Source organism: Gobio gobio, assembly GCF_949357685.1.
Source record: "Gobio gobio genome assembly, chromosome: 25".
NCBI classification, from domain to species: Eukaryota; Metazoa; Chordata; class Actinopteri; order Cypriniformes; family Gobionidae; genus Gobio; species Gobio gobio.
Window position 1 is genome coordinate 26290914 of NC_137121.1, and position 20227 is coordinate 26311140.

Below are 20227 nucleotides of genomic sequence, written 5' to 3' on the forward strand. Positions count from 1 at the left end.
ATCAATCGTAATTTAAATGCTGAATATTCATAAAGCCAGCTGCATTATATGTACAATAAGTAACTTAAGTTGAGAAGCAAATAATGTGGATGATGTCTTAAAAAAGCTATACAATATACATCGGCCTATACACTACCATTCAAAAGTTTGGGGTCAGTTTTGAGGCTTTTATTCAGCAAGGACGTAATAAATTGATCAAAAGTGACAGTAAAGATATTTAAAATGTTGTAAAAGACTTATATTTCAAATTAACAGTTCTTTTGAACGTCAAATGAAGGATCATGTGACACTGAAGACTGGAGTAATGATGTTGAAAATTCAGCTTTGACATCACAGGAATACATTACATTTTAAAGTATATTCAAATAGAAAAGAGTCATTTTAAATTGAAATAATATTTTACAATATTTCTGTTTTTACTATTTTTGATTGAATAAATGCAGCCTTGGTGAGCAAAAGCGATTTTTTTCAAAAAATATTACGGCCCACAAATTTGGAACGGTATTGCACATTTTCCATTATACTATAATTTGATTATTAATAAGTGCTCTCAAATCGATTAATCACATCCAAAATAAAATTTTGTGTTTCTATAATATATGCGTGTGTACAGTGTATAATTATTATGTATGTATATATATATATATATATATATATATATATATATATATATATATATATATATATATATATATATATATATATATATATATATATATATATATATATATATATATATATATATATATATATATATATATATATATATATATATATATATTATTATTTTTTTTTTATTTATATTAGGGCTGTCAAAAGATTAAACGCGATTAATTGCATCCAAAATAAAAGTTTGTGTTTACATAATATATGTGTGTGTACTCTGTTAATTATTATTTATATATAAATACACACACATTCATGTATATATTTAAGAAATATTTGCATGTATATACTGTATATACATTTATATAATCTATAATATATATAAATATAAATGTTTTATATATAAAAATAATATTTTTTTATTAAATATATACATGTTTCTGTGTGTATTTATATATAAATAATAATTAACAGAGTACACACACATATATTATGTAAACACAAACTTTTATTTTGGATGTGATTAATCGCGATTAATCTTTTGACAGCCATAATATATATATATATATATATATATATATATATATATATATATATATATATATATATATATATACATATATATACACATACATATATTATATAACACAAACTTTTATATTGGATGTGATTAATCGCGATTAATCGATTTGAGAGCACTAATATTAATATATAATAATAATATTCAAAATACTTTGGCATTATTATAATGCAATTGCACAATTAACATTTACATCCTCATTGGAGGATAGAGGAATAAAAGTACAGATGGTAAAATGGATAATTAAAAAATAATAATAATGTTATTAAAATAATAATTTACTCACTTTGTTCTTCTTCAGGGGTCATATTCATATCTTGTGAAATGCTCAAATTTTGAATAGTTTACATTTTAATCTGTTCCTCATACAAATAAATTCATTCGACTTGGAATATAGTGCACAGGTCATATAAACTCATTTTTAGGTCTTTTTTGGAGCTTGAAAATTTTGGACCCCATTGACTTTCATTGTATGGACAAAAACAGCCAAAATATCCTAATTAGTGTTTTACAGAAGAAGAAAGACATGACAAATGATGATCAAATGTTACTTTTTGGGTGCTTTTTTACGTTTTCAGCTTTCTTTACTGTGTAATGTTGCCGTTTGAGTATGAAAAATGTCTGCAATATTCCTTATTTAAAGGGATAGTTCACCCAAAAATGAAAATTCTGTCTTTATTTACAGTTGTTCCAAACCTGTATGAGTTTCTTTCTTCTGTTGAACACAAAAGAAGATTTTGAAGAATGTTGGTAACCAGACAGTTGACGGTAGCCATAGTATTTTTTTTCCCTACAATGGAAATCAATGAAAGAAATATTTTTGGGTGAACTATCCCTTTAAATAATTCCCGCCGAGGGCATATGCAAAATAAAGGGGCGGGGCCAGGTTGAGCTAGTAGTGTGTTGAATCTTGTGGTTATGGTCAGGGGCGGGACATTTCCCAAACACGCGAAGTGGTTGACCAATCACAACACTGATGCAGCTGACCAATCAGAAGGCGGGGCTTCATAGAGACAGGAACTAAACCGAGTGATGTGTTTATGAACATTCAAGCATGAAAACCAATTCTAGTAGTGACTTCGTAAAAGGGCATAATATGGCTTCTTGTTAATATTGTGTTGTTGCTTCAGGTTTTTCACCATCATACCCGGTCTGTTAGCGGCGAGTCTTTCCTCCAGCTTGGCTCTTTCCTTCATGGGCTGCCGGTGTGCATACGGATGAGACTGCGAGTGAGAGATCAAGTGTTGGTTCGCCGGCGGCTCGTGGCTCAGGTGGCGTTTCTCCATGGCCTTGACCGCCTGGATCTCTCTCCCTCGCTCTTTCTTAATCTCGACCTCCCTTTCCTTCTCTCGTTCTCGGCCCTTCTCTCTCTGCACCTCCTGCTCCCACTGCCTTTCGCGTTCGATTTCACGCGCTCTCTCTTTCTCTCGTTCCCGTTCCCTCTCCTGCTGGCGAAGTTCCTCTTCCATCTGCAGCCTGCGGAGGGTCGAAACACACACACGCACACAAATGGTGTGAGATGCAACACTCTCAACAGGAACAAGAAGAATACAGCCAGCGAGAGGCCGCAGGAACACAGGAGAGTGTTGATGATGTTTGCTTCAGAGCACGGGGAAGACGGCGTGTTTGTGTGTGTCAAGGTGACATGTGCGTGAGATATATGGGAGAATATCTTATGTTGATGACGGAAGGGTCGTATTTACTCACTAAACACCTGGAAAATTGTCCTTTAAAGAAGCATTGAGTAGAGTTTAAAGGGATAGCTCACCTAAAAATGAAAATTAGCCCATGATTTACTCACCCTCAAGCCATCCTAGGTGTGTATGACTCTGACGTTACATATAATAAAGGCCTTCTGAAGCGAATCGATGGGTTTGTGTAAGAAAAATATCCATATTTAACACGTTATGAAGTAAAATATCTAGCTTCCGGCCTTTATTAACCCCTGGAGCCGTATGGATTACTTTTATAATGGATGAATGCACGTTTTTGAGCTTCAAATTTTGGACTCCCATTCACTTCTATTATAAAGCTTGGAAGAGCCAGGACATTTTTAATATAACTCTGATTGTGTTTGTCTGAAAGAAGAATGTCATATACACCTAGGATGGCTTGAGGGTGAGTAAATTATGGGCTAATTTTCATTTTTGGGTGAACTATCCCTTTAACGGTATGCAAATGAGCATCTCTGTGACATGGCAACTGCCAATAGGAGTGCATTCACCTGATTTGCATAGATAATGCAACGAGATTTGCATATATGGGCGCTTGCAAAGCAGTAACCAAATTGTGGTGAGGTTTTTGGTAAAATGTTGGTTAAAAAAAAGGGAAAAAGAAAGACTGCAGATTCAAAGTAACATTCAATAGAAATATAGGGGAAAAAAAGATATTGTGGTCAGTTCGATTTTGGATACCAACATTTCTGGCGGTGTCATATTTATGATATCTTTAACTTTCAACCCTCTGCTGATAAAAAAAAAAGAAAAGCCAGCCTTAGATGTTTTGCTGGTCTTATCTAGTTTATGCTGGTTTCTACTTGGCAAGTTGGTTTTCCACTGGTCTCTTACCCTGACAAGCTGAAAAGTGGCCAAAGTCTGGGAGACCAGCTAAAACCGGTAAACTAGCTTAGGATGGTTTTCAGCAGGCTACACAATATATCAAGAAATATTTATATAAATAAATCGTTGTCACCAGCAGATTATTACAAAAGTTTGCTTAACAGGTTTATAATCATCCAATATAGAAAAATGAAATGTATTCACTCATGCATGTTCATCCATGTTTGTGCGATGTAAACGTTATTATTGTTTGTAAAAGTTTTGACCTGAATTTCCTAGTTAAAAGTCTAACTTCACATGGAACAATTTTAAAACTATTACATCAATAATTACAGTAAATTACATTAAAATATTTTATTATTATTTTCTAAAAATGTGTACATTTTAGGTACTATATTATTATGTAAAATGTAATATTTCAATGTTTTTAATATTACATAAAAAATAAGTATATAATAAATAAAAATTAAATAGTCAAGGCAATAAAATGAATAAAAAGAGTCTGAAGTCGGTAATCTGTTGGTGAAGATGGTGAATAACAGAAGAAATTATAAAGAATTATATTTTATATATTATTTATTATAATAAATTATATTTCAATACATTGCTTGCCTTGCAACCACTATAATTATTAACTTCCATCTTAGACATTATATGTAATAACATTTTATTTCTTCATAATTATATATAATTATCATAATTAATCAATTTATAAATAAATAAAACACTGGTATGAATATAGAATAAATATATTATATTTAATAAAAGGTGCCATATCTAAAACAGCCAATTAGATTCAGTGAGAGGGTGGAAAATGGTTAAATATTATGCAGTACAAACATACACATGAATATATTAAAATTAATAATTATATGTAATTCATTTAATTAAATTAATCTATATACAATAACAACATATAATTCATATCTAACAACATAGTATAATAAAATAAAATGAATATATTAAATAATTTAATATTAAAATGTTATTAAGTATTACATAAATATTATAAACAAACACACAAATAAAATAAATAGAATTAATATAATATAATATAATAAAAATAGAATAGAATTGATTTGAGTTGAATTGAATAAAAAAATGAAATTAAATTAAACAATAAAATGTTAAGACAAAAAAGTATCCACAAAACAAAGTCTGAATGAAGTCTAAAGAAAATTACAAATAACATAAATCATATGGGATTTCAATTCAATGATTGCCTTGCAACCATTTTAATTATTAATTCCATTATATGTGAACATCCATTATATGTGTAGTGTGTGTGTGTGTGTGTGTGTGTACCTCTCAGAGTGCAGCGCTGACAGAGACTGGTGTGTGATGTCAGGAGGGTAAAAGACACCCGGCATGGGCAGATGAACAGCAGATGGGTGGAGGGCTGGCAGGGCTCCCCCCTCTGGAAGCGGGTAGTAATGCGAGCGCAGGGCGGACAGATTGTAGTAATCCTCCATCCTGATCAGCCACAGGAAGCAGAGACAGAGAGAGCAGCTAATTAGTGCCTCTATAAATAACTCGCTTGTTCATTAACCTCTGCTCTCTGGCCCTGCGACATGAACATCACTGCCTATTTCTGTCACTGCTGTCTCACCTCACGCTCAGTCCCGCAAAGAGACATGCTGAGGGGGTTATTTATACAGAATGAGAGAGAGATGACAAAAGAGGATCAAACCGAGAATGTGTCCCCGTGGAATATGTGGGAACACGATATTCCTTGCTCTACGCAGACAAACAAACAAAGACCAATCCATCCAGATCAAATATGGAAACTACAAAATTAACTCGCTTAGAAATCGCAATGTAGGGACGTCAGAATCATGAGAAATATTAACATATGATGGCCAACTTTTACATATCAATTTATATTCATTATTCAGAGTTAAAGGGTTAGTTCACCCAAAAATGAAAATTCTGTCATTAATTACTTCCCCTCATGTCGTTCGACACCCGTAAGACCTCCGTTCATCTCTGGAACACAAATGAAGATATTTTATGATATATTTTTAATCCGATGGCTCTGAAAGGCCTCCATTGGCTCAATGGCACCGTTCACTCTCAAGACCCATAAAAGGTACTAAAGACGTTGTTACAATGTCCATCTCACTACAGTGGTTCTACAATAACTTTATGAAGCGACGGGAATAGTTTTTGTGCGCAAAAAAAACGAAATAACGACTTATATAGTGATGACGATTTCAAAACACGGCATCATGAAGCTTCGAAGCGTTATGAATCAGCGAGTCGAATCATGATTCGGATACGTGACTTTGGCGATCCAAACCGCTGAATCGACTCACTGATTCATAACGCTTCGAAGCTTGATGATGCCGTGTTTTGAAATCGGTCATCACTATATAAGTCATTATTTAGGGGTTTTTTTGCGCACAAAAACTATTCTCGTCGCTTTATAAAGTTATTGTAGAACCACTGTAGTGAGATGGACTTTGTAACGACGTCTTTAGTACCTTTTATGGATCTTGAGAGTGTACCGTGCATTGTGCCAATGGAGGCCTTTCAGAGCCATCGGATTTCAACTAAAACATCTTCATTTCTGTTGCGAAGATCGGAGTGTCGAACGACATGAGGGTAAGTCATTAATGACAGAATTTTCATTTTTGGGTGAACTAACCCTTTAAGATTTAAAAGGTACACTAACAAAATCAGCTAGTTAATAGGTTCAGTGAGAGAGTGGAAAATGGTCATATATAGAAATTCATATACACACACACACACACACACACACACACACACACACACACACACACACACACACACACACACACACACACACACACACACACACACACACACACACACACACACATACATATACACTGAACAAAATTATAAACGCAACACCTTTGTTTTTGCCCCCATTTTTCATGAGCTGAACTCAAAGATCTAAGACTTTTTCTATGTCCACAAAAGGCCTACTTCAAATCTGACTAAATCTGTGTTAGTGAGCACTTCTCCTTTGCCGAGATAATCCATCCACCTCACTGGTAAGATGCTGATTAGACAGCCCATTTCATTCTTAGGTACATGGTCAGGTAATATGCAAATTATTGAATAATTATATGCAATTAATTTAATTTAATTTAATTCACATACAAAATTATTTACAATTATTCAAATGCATCACATAATTTAATAGCAAATAAAAAAACTTACATTTGTTATATAGAATAAATATATTAATTATATTATATTTAATATATATAGGGTTAAAAATAATGAATAGGCTGCTATATTATATATATAAACATTTATTAAAATGAATCATAAATTAATAAAAAACAGGTATAAATACAGAATTAATATAATTTATTATATTTAATAAACTATTTGCACATGCGATACAGCATATGTGTCTGTGTTCAGATGTGTGTGTGGTTCAGGTAAACCCTACACTAATAGGGACAAAATGTCCACACAAAGATGGGAATATCTGAAATCTTTTGATAGCCTATAAATCATACTAAGCGATGTTTTTTGAAAATGTAAAAATGCAGAAAGTGTACTTTGATGGGTAGGGTTAGGGAATAGAAAGTACAGTTTGTACAGTATAAAAATCATTATGTCTACGAAATGTCCCCATAAAACCAAACGTGTGTGTGCGTCTAAGCCTGAGGTTCACTTCCCTCATTAAAGCCATTAAATCATGTTCAGGAGACAAAAAAGAAAATATGCCAAACATTCACATAGAGAACAGCCGAGCTGATCTAATGGTTCATATTCAACAAATATATTAATAACATTTTTAATACTTCATGCAATTTCATTATAATCTGGTGGTTCAAATAAACTACGTGTCGAGAGGAGAGGAGATGAGCATTAGCAAAGAAAAGAAAAAACTGGGCTGGTAACCAAACATTTGAATCATCTATCAGCAATGTAATAATTGGGCTGTAATATAAGCAACTACCAGATCAGAGGACAAATAGAAATATAGTTATTGAGATAAACATTTACAGAAACTTTTAGCCACAGTGACTTACATTGCATTCAAGGTACACATTTTTAACTCTGGGAAGGACCTTGGCGAACTCACAGCAGCCAAATACTGTATGTTTTTGAGGTGCATTTCATCGTGTAAACCTTTATTTGTGTGAATATAGAGTAATATTGGTTATTAAATCAGCATAAACTGGATTCTGGAGAAACAAATGGCCTGTATGAGGTGACATTAAGGCCCATGACCCAACCAAAGCTACTAAAGCCCAAAGTATAGGCTAATTTGGCATGGGTATGCATACAGTGGACGTAATTTAGCATAGCATGAATATTTGGGATAGTAAAGGGATAGTTCACCACTTCACCCCAAAATTTAAATTCTGTCATCAATTACTCACCTTCATGTCATTCCAAACCCATAAGACTTCATCTTCACAATATTTTTAATAAAATCTGAGAGATTTCGGTCCCTCCATTGAAAGTCTATACATTCTGTTTATGTTCGCTGATCAATGTTTATACGTGAATAAAAGCCTAAATTAAATCGGTTCATCATAAAACGCGACTGTGTCTCTTCAGCAGACTTGGATTAAACCTCTCAATTCATGTGGATTTATTTTATGATCTCTTTATGAACATTTTGAAGTCTTTCAGTGGAGGCTCAGATTTCATGAAAAATAGTATCATTTGTGTTTCGAAGATGAAAGACTTATGGGTTTGGAATGACATATGTGTGAGTAATGGGGACATCATTTTCATTTTTGGGTGAACTGACCCTTTAAGAACTAATGAAAATCAGCAAGGTTTTTTGGGCCTAATATAGGAAGGTACTATATATTTAAAAGAACCATGAAAAATACACCACACACCTGTATGAAGCAAGTGAGTGGTGGGGCAAATATCCTGAGTGAAAGTACGCAAGAGTGTCGGCTGCGTTTCCTGGACTGAGCCCTAGAGGGAGCAAAGGCATGCGCATTTCTTCAGCGGAGGCGTACGGACGAAAGCCATCGCGAAGATACTCCTCCTGTGGAGCCCCTGCCAGCAGCATATTAGGAATCTGCCTGGACAGGCTGAGAGAGAAAGAACAGCAAATGAGAAAAAAAAGACTGAAAGCTGTAAGATGTGCAGGTGCGTGAGAAAGTGTGAGGTACTGACTGCGTTTGAAGACGAGGGTCTTGAATGAGAGCACTAGGGTTCATGCTGAAAGGGTGGGATGGGCCGAGGTACGGAGGGAGAGAGAGGGAGGTCTTCTCCTGGGATGGTAAAGGCCGATCCGGGGCCAAACGCTCTTGGCCGGACACTCTCAATGCTGCATCAGCCTAAAAGGGGAAAAAACATTAATGGTTAGGGCACCATGGGAATTTTCTTGCAGATATATTAATTCCATTGTACACAAATCAATAATTGTATGCGTTTATGCTGCATAATGTAAAGGTATATGACCATTTTCCACCCTCTCACTGAACAGAAAAATTAAATAGGCCGGTTTAGCTGCTATACGTTTTATTAACTATATAATTCCCTATGGTGAATGAGTGAGTAAGTTAGTAAGTGAGTGAATGATGAGTAGCAAGTGAGTGAGCGAGTGAGTAGCAAGTGAGTCAATACGGGAGTGAATAAGGGTGTGAGTGAGTGAACAAGGGAGTGAGTAGTAAGTGAGCGAGTGAGTAAGTGATTGAACAAGGGAGTAAGTGAGTAGTAAGGGAGCGAGTGAGTAGTGCGTGAGTGAGTGAGGAGTGAGTAGTGCGTGAGTGAGTGAGGAGTGAGTAAGTGATTGAACAAGGGAGTAACTGAGTAGTGCGTGAGCGAGTGAGTAGTGCGTGAGTGAGTGAGTGAGTAAGTGAGTGAATAAGGGAGTGAGTAGCGAGTGAGCGAAAAAGTGAGCAATTAAATCACAATTAAACCGCATGCGGTTTGGCAAAGGCTGCGATTATTTAATGCGCAGCTTCTCAGTGAAGCTCGGCTGTGATCAGTAGTAAATGCTGCTCCATCTGCACGTCAGAGGGCGCTCTCGCACAAGGTACTCCAAATATGTGCCGCAGAAGTACAATAGCCTGCATCATTCCAGGAAATCCCTATGAACATTATACTAGCGGTGAGCTGAATAAACAGAAGTTTGAAACGCTTTGATTGATTAAACATGACTAAATGCTTGTCATGTTTGTCGTGTGTTGCTTTTTCAAAAGCACGTTATAAGAGACTCAAACTCGCAGTGATTTCAGATGGAGCAGCATTTACTACTGATCACAGAGCTGTCCTGCACTGACAAACTGCACATAAACAAATTATCACAGCCTTTGCAATTTCATAATCATCTGAGGGAGTGAGTGAGGGAGTGAGTGAGTGAGTGAGTGAGTGAGTGAGTGAGTGAGTGAGTGAGTGAGTGAATAAGTGAGTGAATAAGTGAGTGAATAAGTAGGTGTGAGTGAGTGAGTGAGTGAGTGAGTGAGTGAGTGAGTGAGTGAGTGAGTGAGTGAGTGAGTGAATAAGTGAGTGAGTTGTGAGTAAATAAGTGAGTGAGTGAGTGAGTGAGTGAGTGAGTGAGTGAGTGAGTGAATAAGTGAGTGAGTTGTGAGTAAATAAGTGAGTGAGTGAGTGAGTGAGTAAGTAAGTGAGTGAATAAGTGAGAAAGTGAGTGAGTAAATAAGTGAGTGAGTAGTGAGTGAGTGAGTAAGTGAGTAAATAAGTGAGTAAGTAAGTGAGTGAGTGAGTGAGTGAGTGAGTGAGTGAATAAGTGAGTGAATAAGTGAGTGAATAAGTGAGTGAGTTGTGAGGAAATAAGTGAGTGAGTGAGTGAGTGAGTGAGTGAGTGAGTGAGTGAGTGAGTGAGTGAGTGAGTGAGTGAGTGAGTGAATAAGTGAGAAAGTGAGTGAGTAAATAAGTGAGTGAGTAGTGAGTGAGTGAGTGAGTAAGTGAGTTAATAAGTGAGTAAGTAAGTGAGTGAGTGAGTGAGTGAGTGAGTGAGTGAGTGAGTGAGTGAGTGAGTGAGTGAGTGAGTGAGTGAGTGAGTGAGTGAGTGAGTGAGTGAGTAAGAGTAAATAAGTGAGTGAGTAGTGAGTAAGTGAGTGAGTGAGTGAGTGAGTGAGTGAGTGAGTGAGTGAGTGAGTGAGCGAGTGAGCGAGTGAGTGAGCGAGTGAGTGAGCGAGTGAGTAAATAAGTGAGTGAGTGAGTGGATGAGTAAATAAGTGAGAAAGTGAGTGAGTGAGTAAATAAGTGCGTGAGTGAGTGAGTGAGTAAATAAGTGAGAAAGTGAGTGAATGAGTGAGTGAGTGAGTGGATGAGTGAATAAGTGAGTGAGTGAGTGAGTGAGTGAGTGAGTGAGTGAGTGAGTGAGTGAGTGAGTGAGTGAGTGAGTGAGTGAGTGAGTGAGTGACCGAGTGAGTGAGTGAGTGACAGTGACTGAGTGAATAAGTAAGCAAGTGAGTGAGTAAATAAGTGAGTGCATATCTATAAATGCCACAAATTAAGATGTACTGAGTGAACACGTCCAGATTAGTAATATTATTAATATATGTATGTATAAATATAAATGTGAATGTGTTTTATGTATGTTTTTGTTTTGCTTTGTGAAATGCTTTGGCATTATGTACCCACGTATGTCATGCCAATAAAGCAAAATTGAAATGAATTGAATTGAGTAGTGAGTGAGTGAGTAAATAAGTAAATAAGTGAGAAAGTGAGTGAGTGAGTGAATAAGTAAGTGAGTGAGTAGTGAGTAAGTGTGTGTGTAAGTTTACTGTGCTGCATGTGACATGATCTGTACATATATAGTATATATATGTTTGTTTGTTTTTATTATCTATATATAATATGTTAATGCTTTGGCAACATTGTGATACACAGTCATGCTAATAAAGCAAATTTGAATTGAATTGAATTGAAAAGTGAGAAAGTGAGTGAGTGAGTGAGTGAGTGAGTGAGTGAGTGAGTGAGTGAGTGAGTGAGTGAGTGAGTGAGTGAGTGAGTGAGTGAGTAGTGAGTGAGTGAGTGAGTAGTGAGTAAGTGAATGAGTGAGTGAGTGATTTTTAAGTTAGTGAATAAGTGAGTGCGTAGTGAGTGAGTGAATAAGTAAGTGAGTGAGTAAGTGCATAAGTGAGTGAGTGAGTGAGTGAGTTTTAAGTTAGTGAATAAGTGAGTGAGTGAGTGAGTGAGTGAGTGAGTGAGTGAGTGAGTGAGTGAGTGACCGAGTGAGTGAGTGAGTGACAGTGACTGAGTGAATAAGTAAGCAAGTGAGTGAGTAAATAAGTGAGTGCATATCTATAAATGCCACAAATTAAGATGTACTGAGTGAACACGTCCAGATTAGTAATATTATTAATATATGTATGTATAAATATAAATGTGAATGTGTTTTATGTATGTTTTTGTTTTGCTTTGTGAAATGCTTTGGCATTATGTACCCACGTATGTCATGCCAATAAAGCAAAATTGAAATGAATTGAATTGAGTAGTGAGTGAGTGAGTAAATAAGTAAATAAGTGAGAAAGTGAGTGAGTGAGTGAATAAGTAAGTGAGTGAGTAGTGAGTAAGTGTGTGTGTAAGTTTACTGTGCTGCATGTGACATGATCTGTACATATATAGTATATATATGTTTGTTTGTTTTTATTATCTATATATAATATGTTAATGCTTTGGCAACATTGTGATACACAGTCATGCTAATAAAGCAAATTTGAATTGAATTGAATTGAAAAGTGAGAAAGTGAGTGAGTGAGTGAGTGAGTGAGTGAGTGAGTGAGTGAGTGAGTGAGTGAGTGAGTGAGTGAGTGAGTGAGTGAGTGAGTGAGTAGTGAGTGAGTGAGTGAGTGAGTGAGTAGTGAGTAAGTGAATGAGTGAGTGAGTGATTTTTAAGTTAGTGAATAAGTGAGTGCGTAGTGAGTGAGTGAATAAGTAAGTGAGTGAGTAAGTGCATAAGTGAGTGAGTGAGTGAATGAGTTTTAAGTTAGTGAATAAGTGAGTGAGTGAGTGAGTGAGTGAGTGAGTGAGTGAGTGAGTGAGTGAGTGAGTGAGTGAGTGAGTGAGTGAGTGAGTGAGTGAGTGAGTGAGAAGGTGAGTGAGTGAGTGAATGAATAAGTAAGTGAGTGAGTAGTGAGTGAGTAAATAAGTGAGAAAGTGAGTGAGTGAGTGAGTGAGTGAGTGAGTGAGTGAGTGAGTGAGTAAGTAGATAAGTGAGTGAGTGAGTAATTTTTAAGTTAGTGAATAAGTGAGTGAGTGAATAAGTAAGTGAGTGAGTAGTGAGTAAGTGAATAAGTGAGTGAGTGAGTGAGTTTTAAGTTAGTGAGTGAGTGAGTGAGTGAGTGAGTGAGTGAGTGAGTGAGTGAGTGAGTGAGTGAGTGAGTGAGTAAGTGAGTAAGTGAGTGAGTGAGTGAGTGAGTGAGTGAGTGAGTAAGTGAGTGAGTGAGTAAGTGAGTGAGATAATATTTGTTTCGGTGCATACACAAAGTATCAGAGTCCTTTTCCTTTGCAACACTTTTTGGTGTTATTGACTTATTTTATAAAAATTAATGATTTCAATTAGTAAGTTAAAAAAAATAATTCAATTAGCAAGTAAAAAAAAAAACTGTCAGTATACAGCAGATCTGCATTAGTAAATACTGAACACATATCACATATGCTGTAGCCATACTGATTTAATATATAAGGTGCTATGTATTGCTGGGCAAAGTGAGAATTAATGTAAATGGATATACGACTGCATTCACACAGTCAGTGTTTGGGACTGAATTGTGCATTTGAGTGAATGACAAATAAGAGTGTCCAAGATAAAGAAAAGAAAACTATTTTTTCAAATTTCTTAGAAACGTTACTTTTGTATTCATGTTGGTTTAATACGGTTTTGAAAAACTAGAATACATGCGAATATGCACATCTTGATCATTATTTTCAAAAAAGGTTTTAATTTTCATCCTGAACTAACTTTGCCATGTCATAAAAATGATCTGACATTTTTAGGAAACATTCCATCATATCCATGTTTTTTTTTGTCCTGCATGTTGACAAACTCTTTTAAATTATATAATCCTTATTTTTTCATAAAAAATAAATAAATAAATAAAAATTATATTTATATCTTTTACTAGATTTTTTTCCCTTCATTTCATTCACTTCATTAGCTATGTTTCCATCCACCTATTCTTATGCCAATTTTGGGATGTTGCACAAAAAACTCTGGATGAAAACTTCAAGATGCGCATAAACGGGAGCGTTTGAAAGCAGGCATCTATCAGCAGATATATTAGGGATCTTTTTTGTTTTTTATTTTTAATAAATTTGCAAAGATTTCAAACAAACTTCTTTCACATTGACATTAAGGGGTATGGGGGTGGGGGGGGGGGGGGTTAATTTAATCCATTTTGGAATAAGGCTGTAGCATAAAATGTGGAAAAAGTGAAGCGCTGTGAATACTTTCCGGATGCACTGTATATAAACATAGTATGTATTTATTTTACAAGCAACTCAATTCAATTTCAAATAGTGCCAAATATAGAGTCTATAGATGAAACAGCAAGTGTGTGTGTGTGGTCGAGACAGGCACAAAGAAGAGAGACAGCATGGCTTAAAGCTGACTGAGGATCCAGAGCATTGGTCCCTCTATCCTGTCTCTCTCTCTCTCTCTCTCTCTCTCTCCGGGCAGAGCTACAGAAGACTCTTTGTGTAAACAGAGAGAGGGTAGTTTGATCAGGGGAAAGTGCCTATTGTCTCTCCTGATGTCCCCTGACTGTAGTGCTAAATAAACTCAAAGCCACACAGAACGAGAGCTGAACAAACCTTCCATCCGAATCCACACACACACACACACATTCTGGCCTGATCTTGCGGTCGCGCCTGAGAGTCACCGAAATAATGGACATGTAGGACACCCACAGATCAGCCCATTTGCACTAATCCAGCCCAATTTAAACCCTGCGACCCCATCAGGACCTCAATCCCTCTTCAGAGCGGAAGCCTGCGGTCAAGCCCTCCTGACCACACAAACATAATATCAGCCCTGTGGATCAAGAGGTCTGGAGAGATGTTTCTGTTTGTATTGATTGGCAAGGATAAAGGGAAAGAAGGGAAAGAAAAAGTCGCCGTCATAAACATACGGTTCTAATTTTCACAACCAAATGAATGACCTCACTCGTGCTGGACTAGTTACAGTTCTTTTGTGCTCATGTCAGATAATAGTTTATTTGAATGAAAATAAAACATGAATAAAAGCACAAAACATCAATTCTAAGATTTTTGGACACCTGAAAATCTCAGAAGATTTGAATACGTATGAAAGCCTTTTTCATCATCAGTTTTGGTCGAAATAAAATGGACTTGCCGGACAATTTCATAGTTCTACCTCTTTTTTGCATATCCCAACGTAACTTGTGCAAATAATCCACATTAACTGTATAATTTTCGGGTTTCTGTGTGAAATTTTCAAGGGGTATTTCAGTTTGTTTTGTCAACTTTTAGGAATACACTGGCATATACAGAGGAACTCAGAGCTAACAGACATGGACTAAAATTATATTTTTCACAAAAACTTAATTCCGTCATACCTGACGTCCTTCAGACCTCCAGAATCCATTGACTGTTTTAGTTGGGGCGATGGTGACCACAGGCGGGGTGCCTGTGGGCGGGCCCAGGTTGGTACCCATGGCAACTCGCTTAGGCGTACTGACCGGAGAAATGTGATTGGTCACCGGGGAGGAAACATGCGATGACTCGCCACTAATAGAACCTGAAAAAGAGAAGGCAGATGAGAGATTCTTGAGATATAGCATTAAATATATAACATATAGGGATTTTTTTAAAATCTTATTTTAATATAATTTGAATATTTGATTTGCATATTTGAATACGTTGAATATTTACTTTTATGTTAGGTGTGATTATATATTAGTGCTTTCAAACAGATAAATCAAGATTAATCCAATCAAACATAAAAGTCTGTTAAAAAATATATGTGTGTGTGTACAAACTTTTGTTAGGTGTGATCATGGGCGTCGGAGCAAAAAAACATGTGGGTGGGTCCTGTCTCAGAAACATTTTACTGGAGTAGATGCCATTTACATTAAGTACAAATATCCTGCCTTGTTTGCTAAACGTCTGGTTGGGCAAGACAAAATTACGGAAATCACTGTTTCATTGAGAGCGTCAATAGTGTAAGGGTAAGACGCACGGCATCAAGTTGACGCAAGGTTCGAATCCGCCTTTTGCCGAACTCACTCTACTCCCTTTTCCCATCACATATCGGATCGGAAAGGCATTTATTTATTTAGAAAATATTAGAAAAGTGGAAATAAAGCGTCTATGTGTTTAATAAGAAATGTTTATCAGTTAGGGATAGGTAAACAGACATGTGCTGAATTAGAGACCATTAAAGTGAGTAGGTCCAATATCATTGATCGTAAAAAGTGGGAGGGTCTTGTCCCACCCACATACAATGGTTCCGACACCCATGGGTGTGATTATATATTAGAGCTGTAAAATAGGTTACTTGTGTGTGTGTGTGTGTGTGAGTTTGTGAGAGTGAGTGTGTGCGCGTGTGTGCGCGTGTGTGCGCGTGTGTGCGCGTGTGTGCGCGTGTGTGCGCGTGTGTGTGTGTGTGTGTGTGTGTGTGTGTGTGTGTGTGTAAACTTATGTTAGGTGTGATTATATATTAGTGCTGTCAAATTGATTAATCGCGATTAATCGCATCTAACATAAAAGTCTGTAAATATATAAGTGTGTGTGTGTGTGTGTGTACAAATTTTTATGTTAGTTATGATTATATATTAGTGCTGTCAAATCGATAATCGTGATTAATCGCATCTAACATAAAAATCTGTTAAAAATGTGTGCGTCTACAAACTTTTGTTAGGTGTGATTATATATTATGGCTGTCAAATCGATTAATCACATCTAACATAAAAGTTTGCAAATATATTATAAATATATATGTGTGTGTGTGTGTGTGTGTGTGTGTGTGTGTGTGTGTGTGTGTGTGTGTGTGTGTGTGTGTGTGTGTGTGTGTGTGTGTGTGTGTGTGTGTGTGTGTGTGTGTGTGTGTGTGTGTGTGTGTGTGTGTGTGTGTGTGTGTGTGTGTGTGTGTGTGTGTGTGTGTGTGTGTGTGTGTGTGTGTGTGTGTGTGTGTGTGTGTGTGTGTGTGTGTGTGTGTGTGTGTGTGTGTGTGTGTGTGTGTGTGTGTGTGTGTGTGTGTGTGTGTGTAAAATGTTTTTGTGTGTGTAAAATGTCAGTTATGATTATATATTAGTGCTGTCAAATAGATTAATCACGATTAATCGCATCTAACATAAGTTTGTAAATATATAATAAATATATATATCTATATGTATGCGTACAAACTTTTATGTTATGTGTGATTATATATTAGTGCTGTCAAATCGATTAATCGCATCTCACATAAAAGTTTGTAAATATATTATAAATGTGTGTGTGTGTGTGTGTGTACAATTTTTTTATGTCAGTTATGATTATATATTAGTGCCTTCAAATAGATTAATCACAATTAATCACATCTAACATAAAAGTTTGTAAATATATTATAAATGTGTGTGTATGCGTGTGTGTGTGTGTGTGTGTGTGTGTGTGTGTGTGTGTGTGTGTGTGTGTGTACAATTTTTTGTCAGTTATGATTATATATTAGTGCTGTCAAATGGAATAATCACAATTAATTGCATAACATAATAGTTTGTAAATGTATGCATGTATGTATGTATGCATGCATGGATATGCATATGTATTACACACACAAACAAAACCAAACTTTATATTGATACATTATAAAATACAATTCATTTATTAAATAAATAAATTACTTTCATAATTTAAATTAAACAATCCTGAATCTTCCACAGCTCAATAACGCAAGTTTCTGACTAAAGTGCGACGTTCTGCGAACTGAGAGAGACGTACTGTATAATAACATCAGAGGCAACAACAGGCTATCTAGACAAGTAGAAGAGGCGAAGAAAGGGGGATGTATTTGTATGTGTGTGCATGCCAGACAGAACTAACAACTTGTCAGATGAAGTGAACATACATCATCACTTCCCTGAGTGCCAACCTCGCCGCTATCAAAGTCCCGTTGGGCTGTCAGATCAGATGCCAGTTTAAAGAGATAAAGAAACAAACACTGCCATCTCCCTGCGGTAAACACACATGAACATGCACTCATTCCTCTAAACCCCCACCGTGGTAATGCAGCGCTTTACTGTGATCAAAGACATTTTGTGTGTGTGTGTGTGTGTGTGTGTAAGCATGCACACATACATATATCTGAGTGGTCTAAGACACGCCAAAATCCAAAACAAAGACATTCTTTGTGTCTCACAACAAAATGTATAAAGAGAGAAACTTTACATCAATTCTGATTGGTCAATATCAGCATTGAGCAATCAAATACGTTTGTATAATGTCTGCTAAATAATATTTCCAAAGTGTTTCAATGGCAACATACTGCATGGTACGTTTACTTTAATATCTCTCATATCATTCTACAGTCTATTTCCATAACAAATCAAGTTATATAATTAATTGCTGCAGTAAAAACAGCCCTGGAGGACTCCGGTATTTATTTCATGAGATGAACTTTTGAGAGATGACTAGAAGCAATCAAACAAAAAAGTCACTTTCAATATTGTTGCTAGGCAGATTACTTCTTGCATTGTAATGATGGTTAAATTGGGATTTTAAAAGTGAGGAGGTAGATAATTAAATAATTTAAGCTCAACTCAATAGTTAAAATCCATGTATTTTTATCTATTTGGCAATGGCAACTATAGCAGTCTAATAAGCAGGATAATAATGTACAGTACGATACAAGATCTGGTCACCCTTGCAATAATGAACGGCTGACTGTACATGATCCCTTCCACAATATGCACTTCTTGTGGTTTCGATTGCAGCGAGTGTGTGTGAGAAATGACTTTCCTCATTAAGACAGAAACCTACACAAGGCTTGAAAAACCACACAAGCACAGAAAAAACCCATTGCCGCTAAAAGCAGTATCTATATAAGACACCCAACACAAAGAGTAAAGTAGGTCAGCCCTCCTCAGAGCGCTTGTGTCTGCCAGAGAGCTGATAAGAAGTCAATACTCCTGGTTTTGTAGTACTTCGCTCCTTTTGTGTTAAATTTTACTTTACTCTTTTACATACATGTAGATTTATACCTAGAAAGCACTGACAACTAATAATAAATGGTTTATACAAAGGGAAACGCCGCTTTTACTATTGCCAAAACTTATGGTTAAGACACAGTTTATGCTACAGAGATGTATGATACCTCATATCGTGGACTTCTTGTAGCTCAAAAATCCACATTGTTTACTTTGTAAGCAATATAAAACAGGTGAAAAATACCCAAAACTTACATTGAAAGTGTGACTCGTGACCATTATGACGTGTGAAGTGAATAACACTGATTATCTCTTCATCACGGCACCTGTTAGTGAGTGGGATATATTAGGCAGCAAGTGAACATTTTGTCCTCAAAGTTGATGTGTTAGAAGCAGGAAAAATGGGCAAGCGTAAGGATTTGAACAAGTTTGACAAGGGCCCAATTGTGATGGCTAGATGACTGGGTCAGAGCATCTCCAAAACTGCAGCTCTTGTGGGGTGTTGCCGGTCTGCAGTGGTCAGTGTCATCTAAAGTGGGCCAAGGAAGGAACAGTGGTGAACCGGCGACAGGGTCATAGGCGGCCAAGGCTCATTGATGCACTTGGGGACCGAAGGCTGTCCCATGTGGTGCGATCAAACAGACGAGCTACTGTAGCTCAAATTGCTCAAGAAGTTAATGCTGGTTCTGATAGAAAGGTGTCAGAATACACAGTCACAGTTTTTCAGACCAGTCAGGGTGCCCATGCTGTCCACTGCCGAAAGCACCAACAGTGGGCACATGAGCATCAGAACTAGGGTGACCACCCGTCCCGCTTTGAAAATGTCCCGCATTTTCATCAGTCTGTTGGTTTTTAATTATCATAAGAAAACATGCATGCGTTCTTTTGCCTTTTTAAGAAAGCATTTCATTTATTCTTTTTGCGGCATCGTTTTTCACCTAGACATATTTAACAGCGCTTCGTCAAACGTAACATCCCGCCTTTCACAAGTACAACAACAGCCGTTTTCAAAATCCTATCCAATGGTTGAAAAGAAAGGAGTAAACACGGTCACTAGTAGGTTGTGACGGCTGTCAATCAAAATGTGGAGCGGATTCGTTCCATTTAGAAAACGAATGGATAATTCGGTAAAATGGTTATATTCTTAATATATAATATAATATATAAGACTTTCAATGAACTAATTTCATGTTGCTTTATATTTTATTTGTTCATTATTGGACTTGGTCAGATCTGATGCCTGCTGCTTTTGGGCTCAGTGATGTTGAATTTAAATGACATGTAAAATATTACATTGTGATGTAATGGTGTTTTCTGGAAGGGACTAAAGAACAAAGTATTTTTATCATCTGAAAGGCAGAATACATATGTTTTTATTAAGTTAGATAGACATTGTGTAACGGTTTCAGGTTATG

The 20227-nt window shown here is 36.3% G+C and overlaps 1 protein-coding gene across 2 annotated transcripts in view; it reads right to left on the reverse strand.

Annotated features, from left to right (window-relative positions):
* Positions 1 to 15413, reverse strand: part of gse1a (Gse1 coiled-coil protein a) — a 33297-nt gene extending 17884 nt beyond the window's left edge. For both annotated transcript variants that reach the window (XM_079810108.1, XM_079810109.1), the window contains exons 1-5: positions 15249 to 15413; positions 8872 to 9035; positions 8586 to 8786; positions 5050 to 5217; positions 2334 to 2662 (exon numbers count right to left, since the gene is read on the reverse strand). In XM_079810108.1, the coding sequence (XP_079666234.1) occupies positions 2334 to 2662; positions 5050 to 5217; positions 8586 to 8786; positions 8872 to 9035; positions 15249 to 15347 (961 nt within the window). In that variant the 5' untranslated portion in view covers positions 15348 to 15413. The remainder of the gene's footprint in view (positions 1 to 2333; positions 2663 to 5049; positions 5218 to 8585; positions 8787 to 8871; positions 9036 to 15248) is intronic.
* Between the last annotated feature and the right edge of the window lie 4814 nt (positions 15414 to 20227).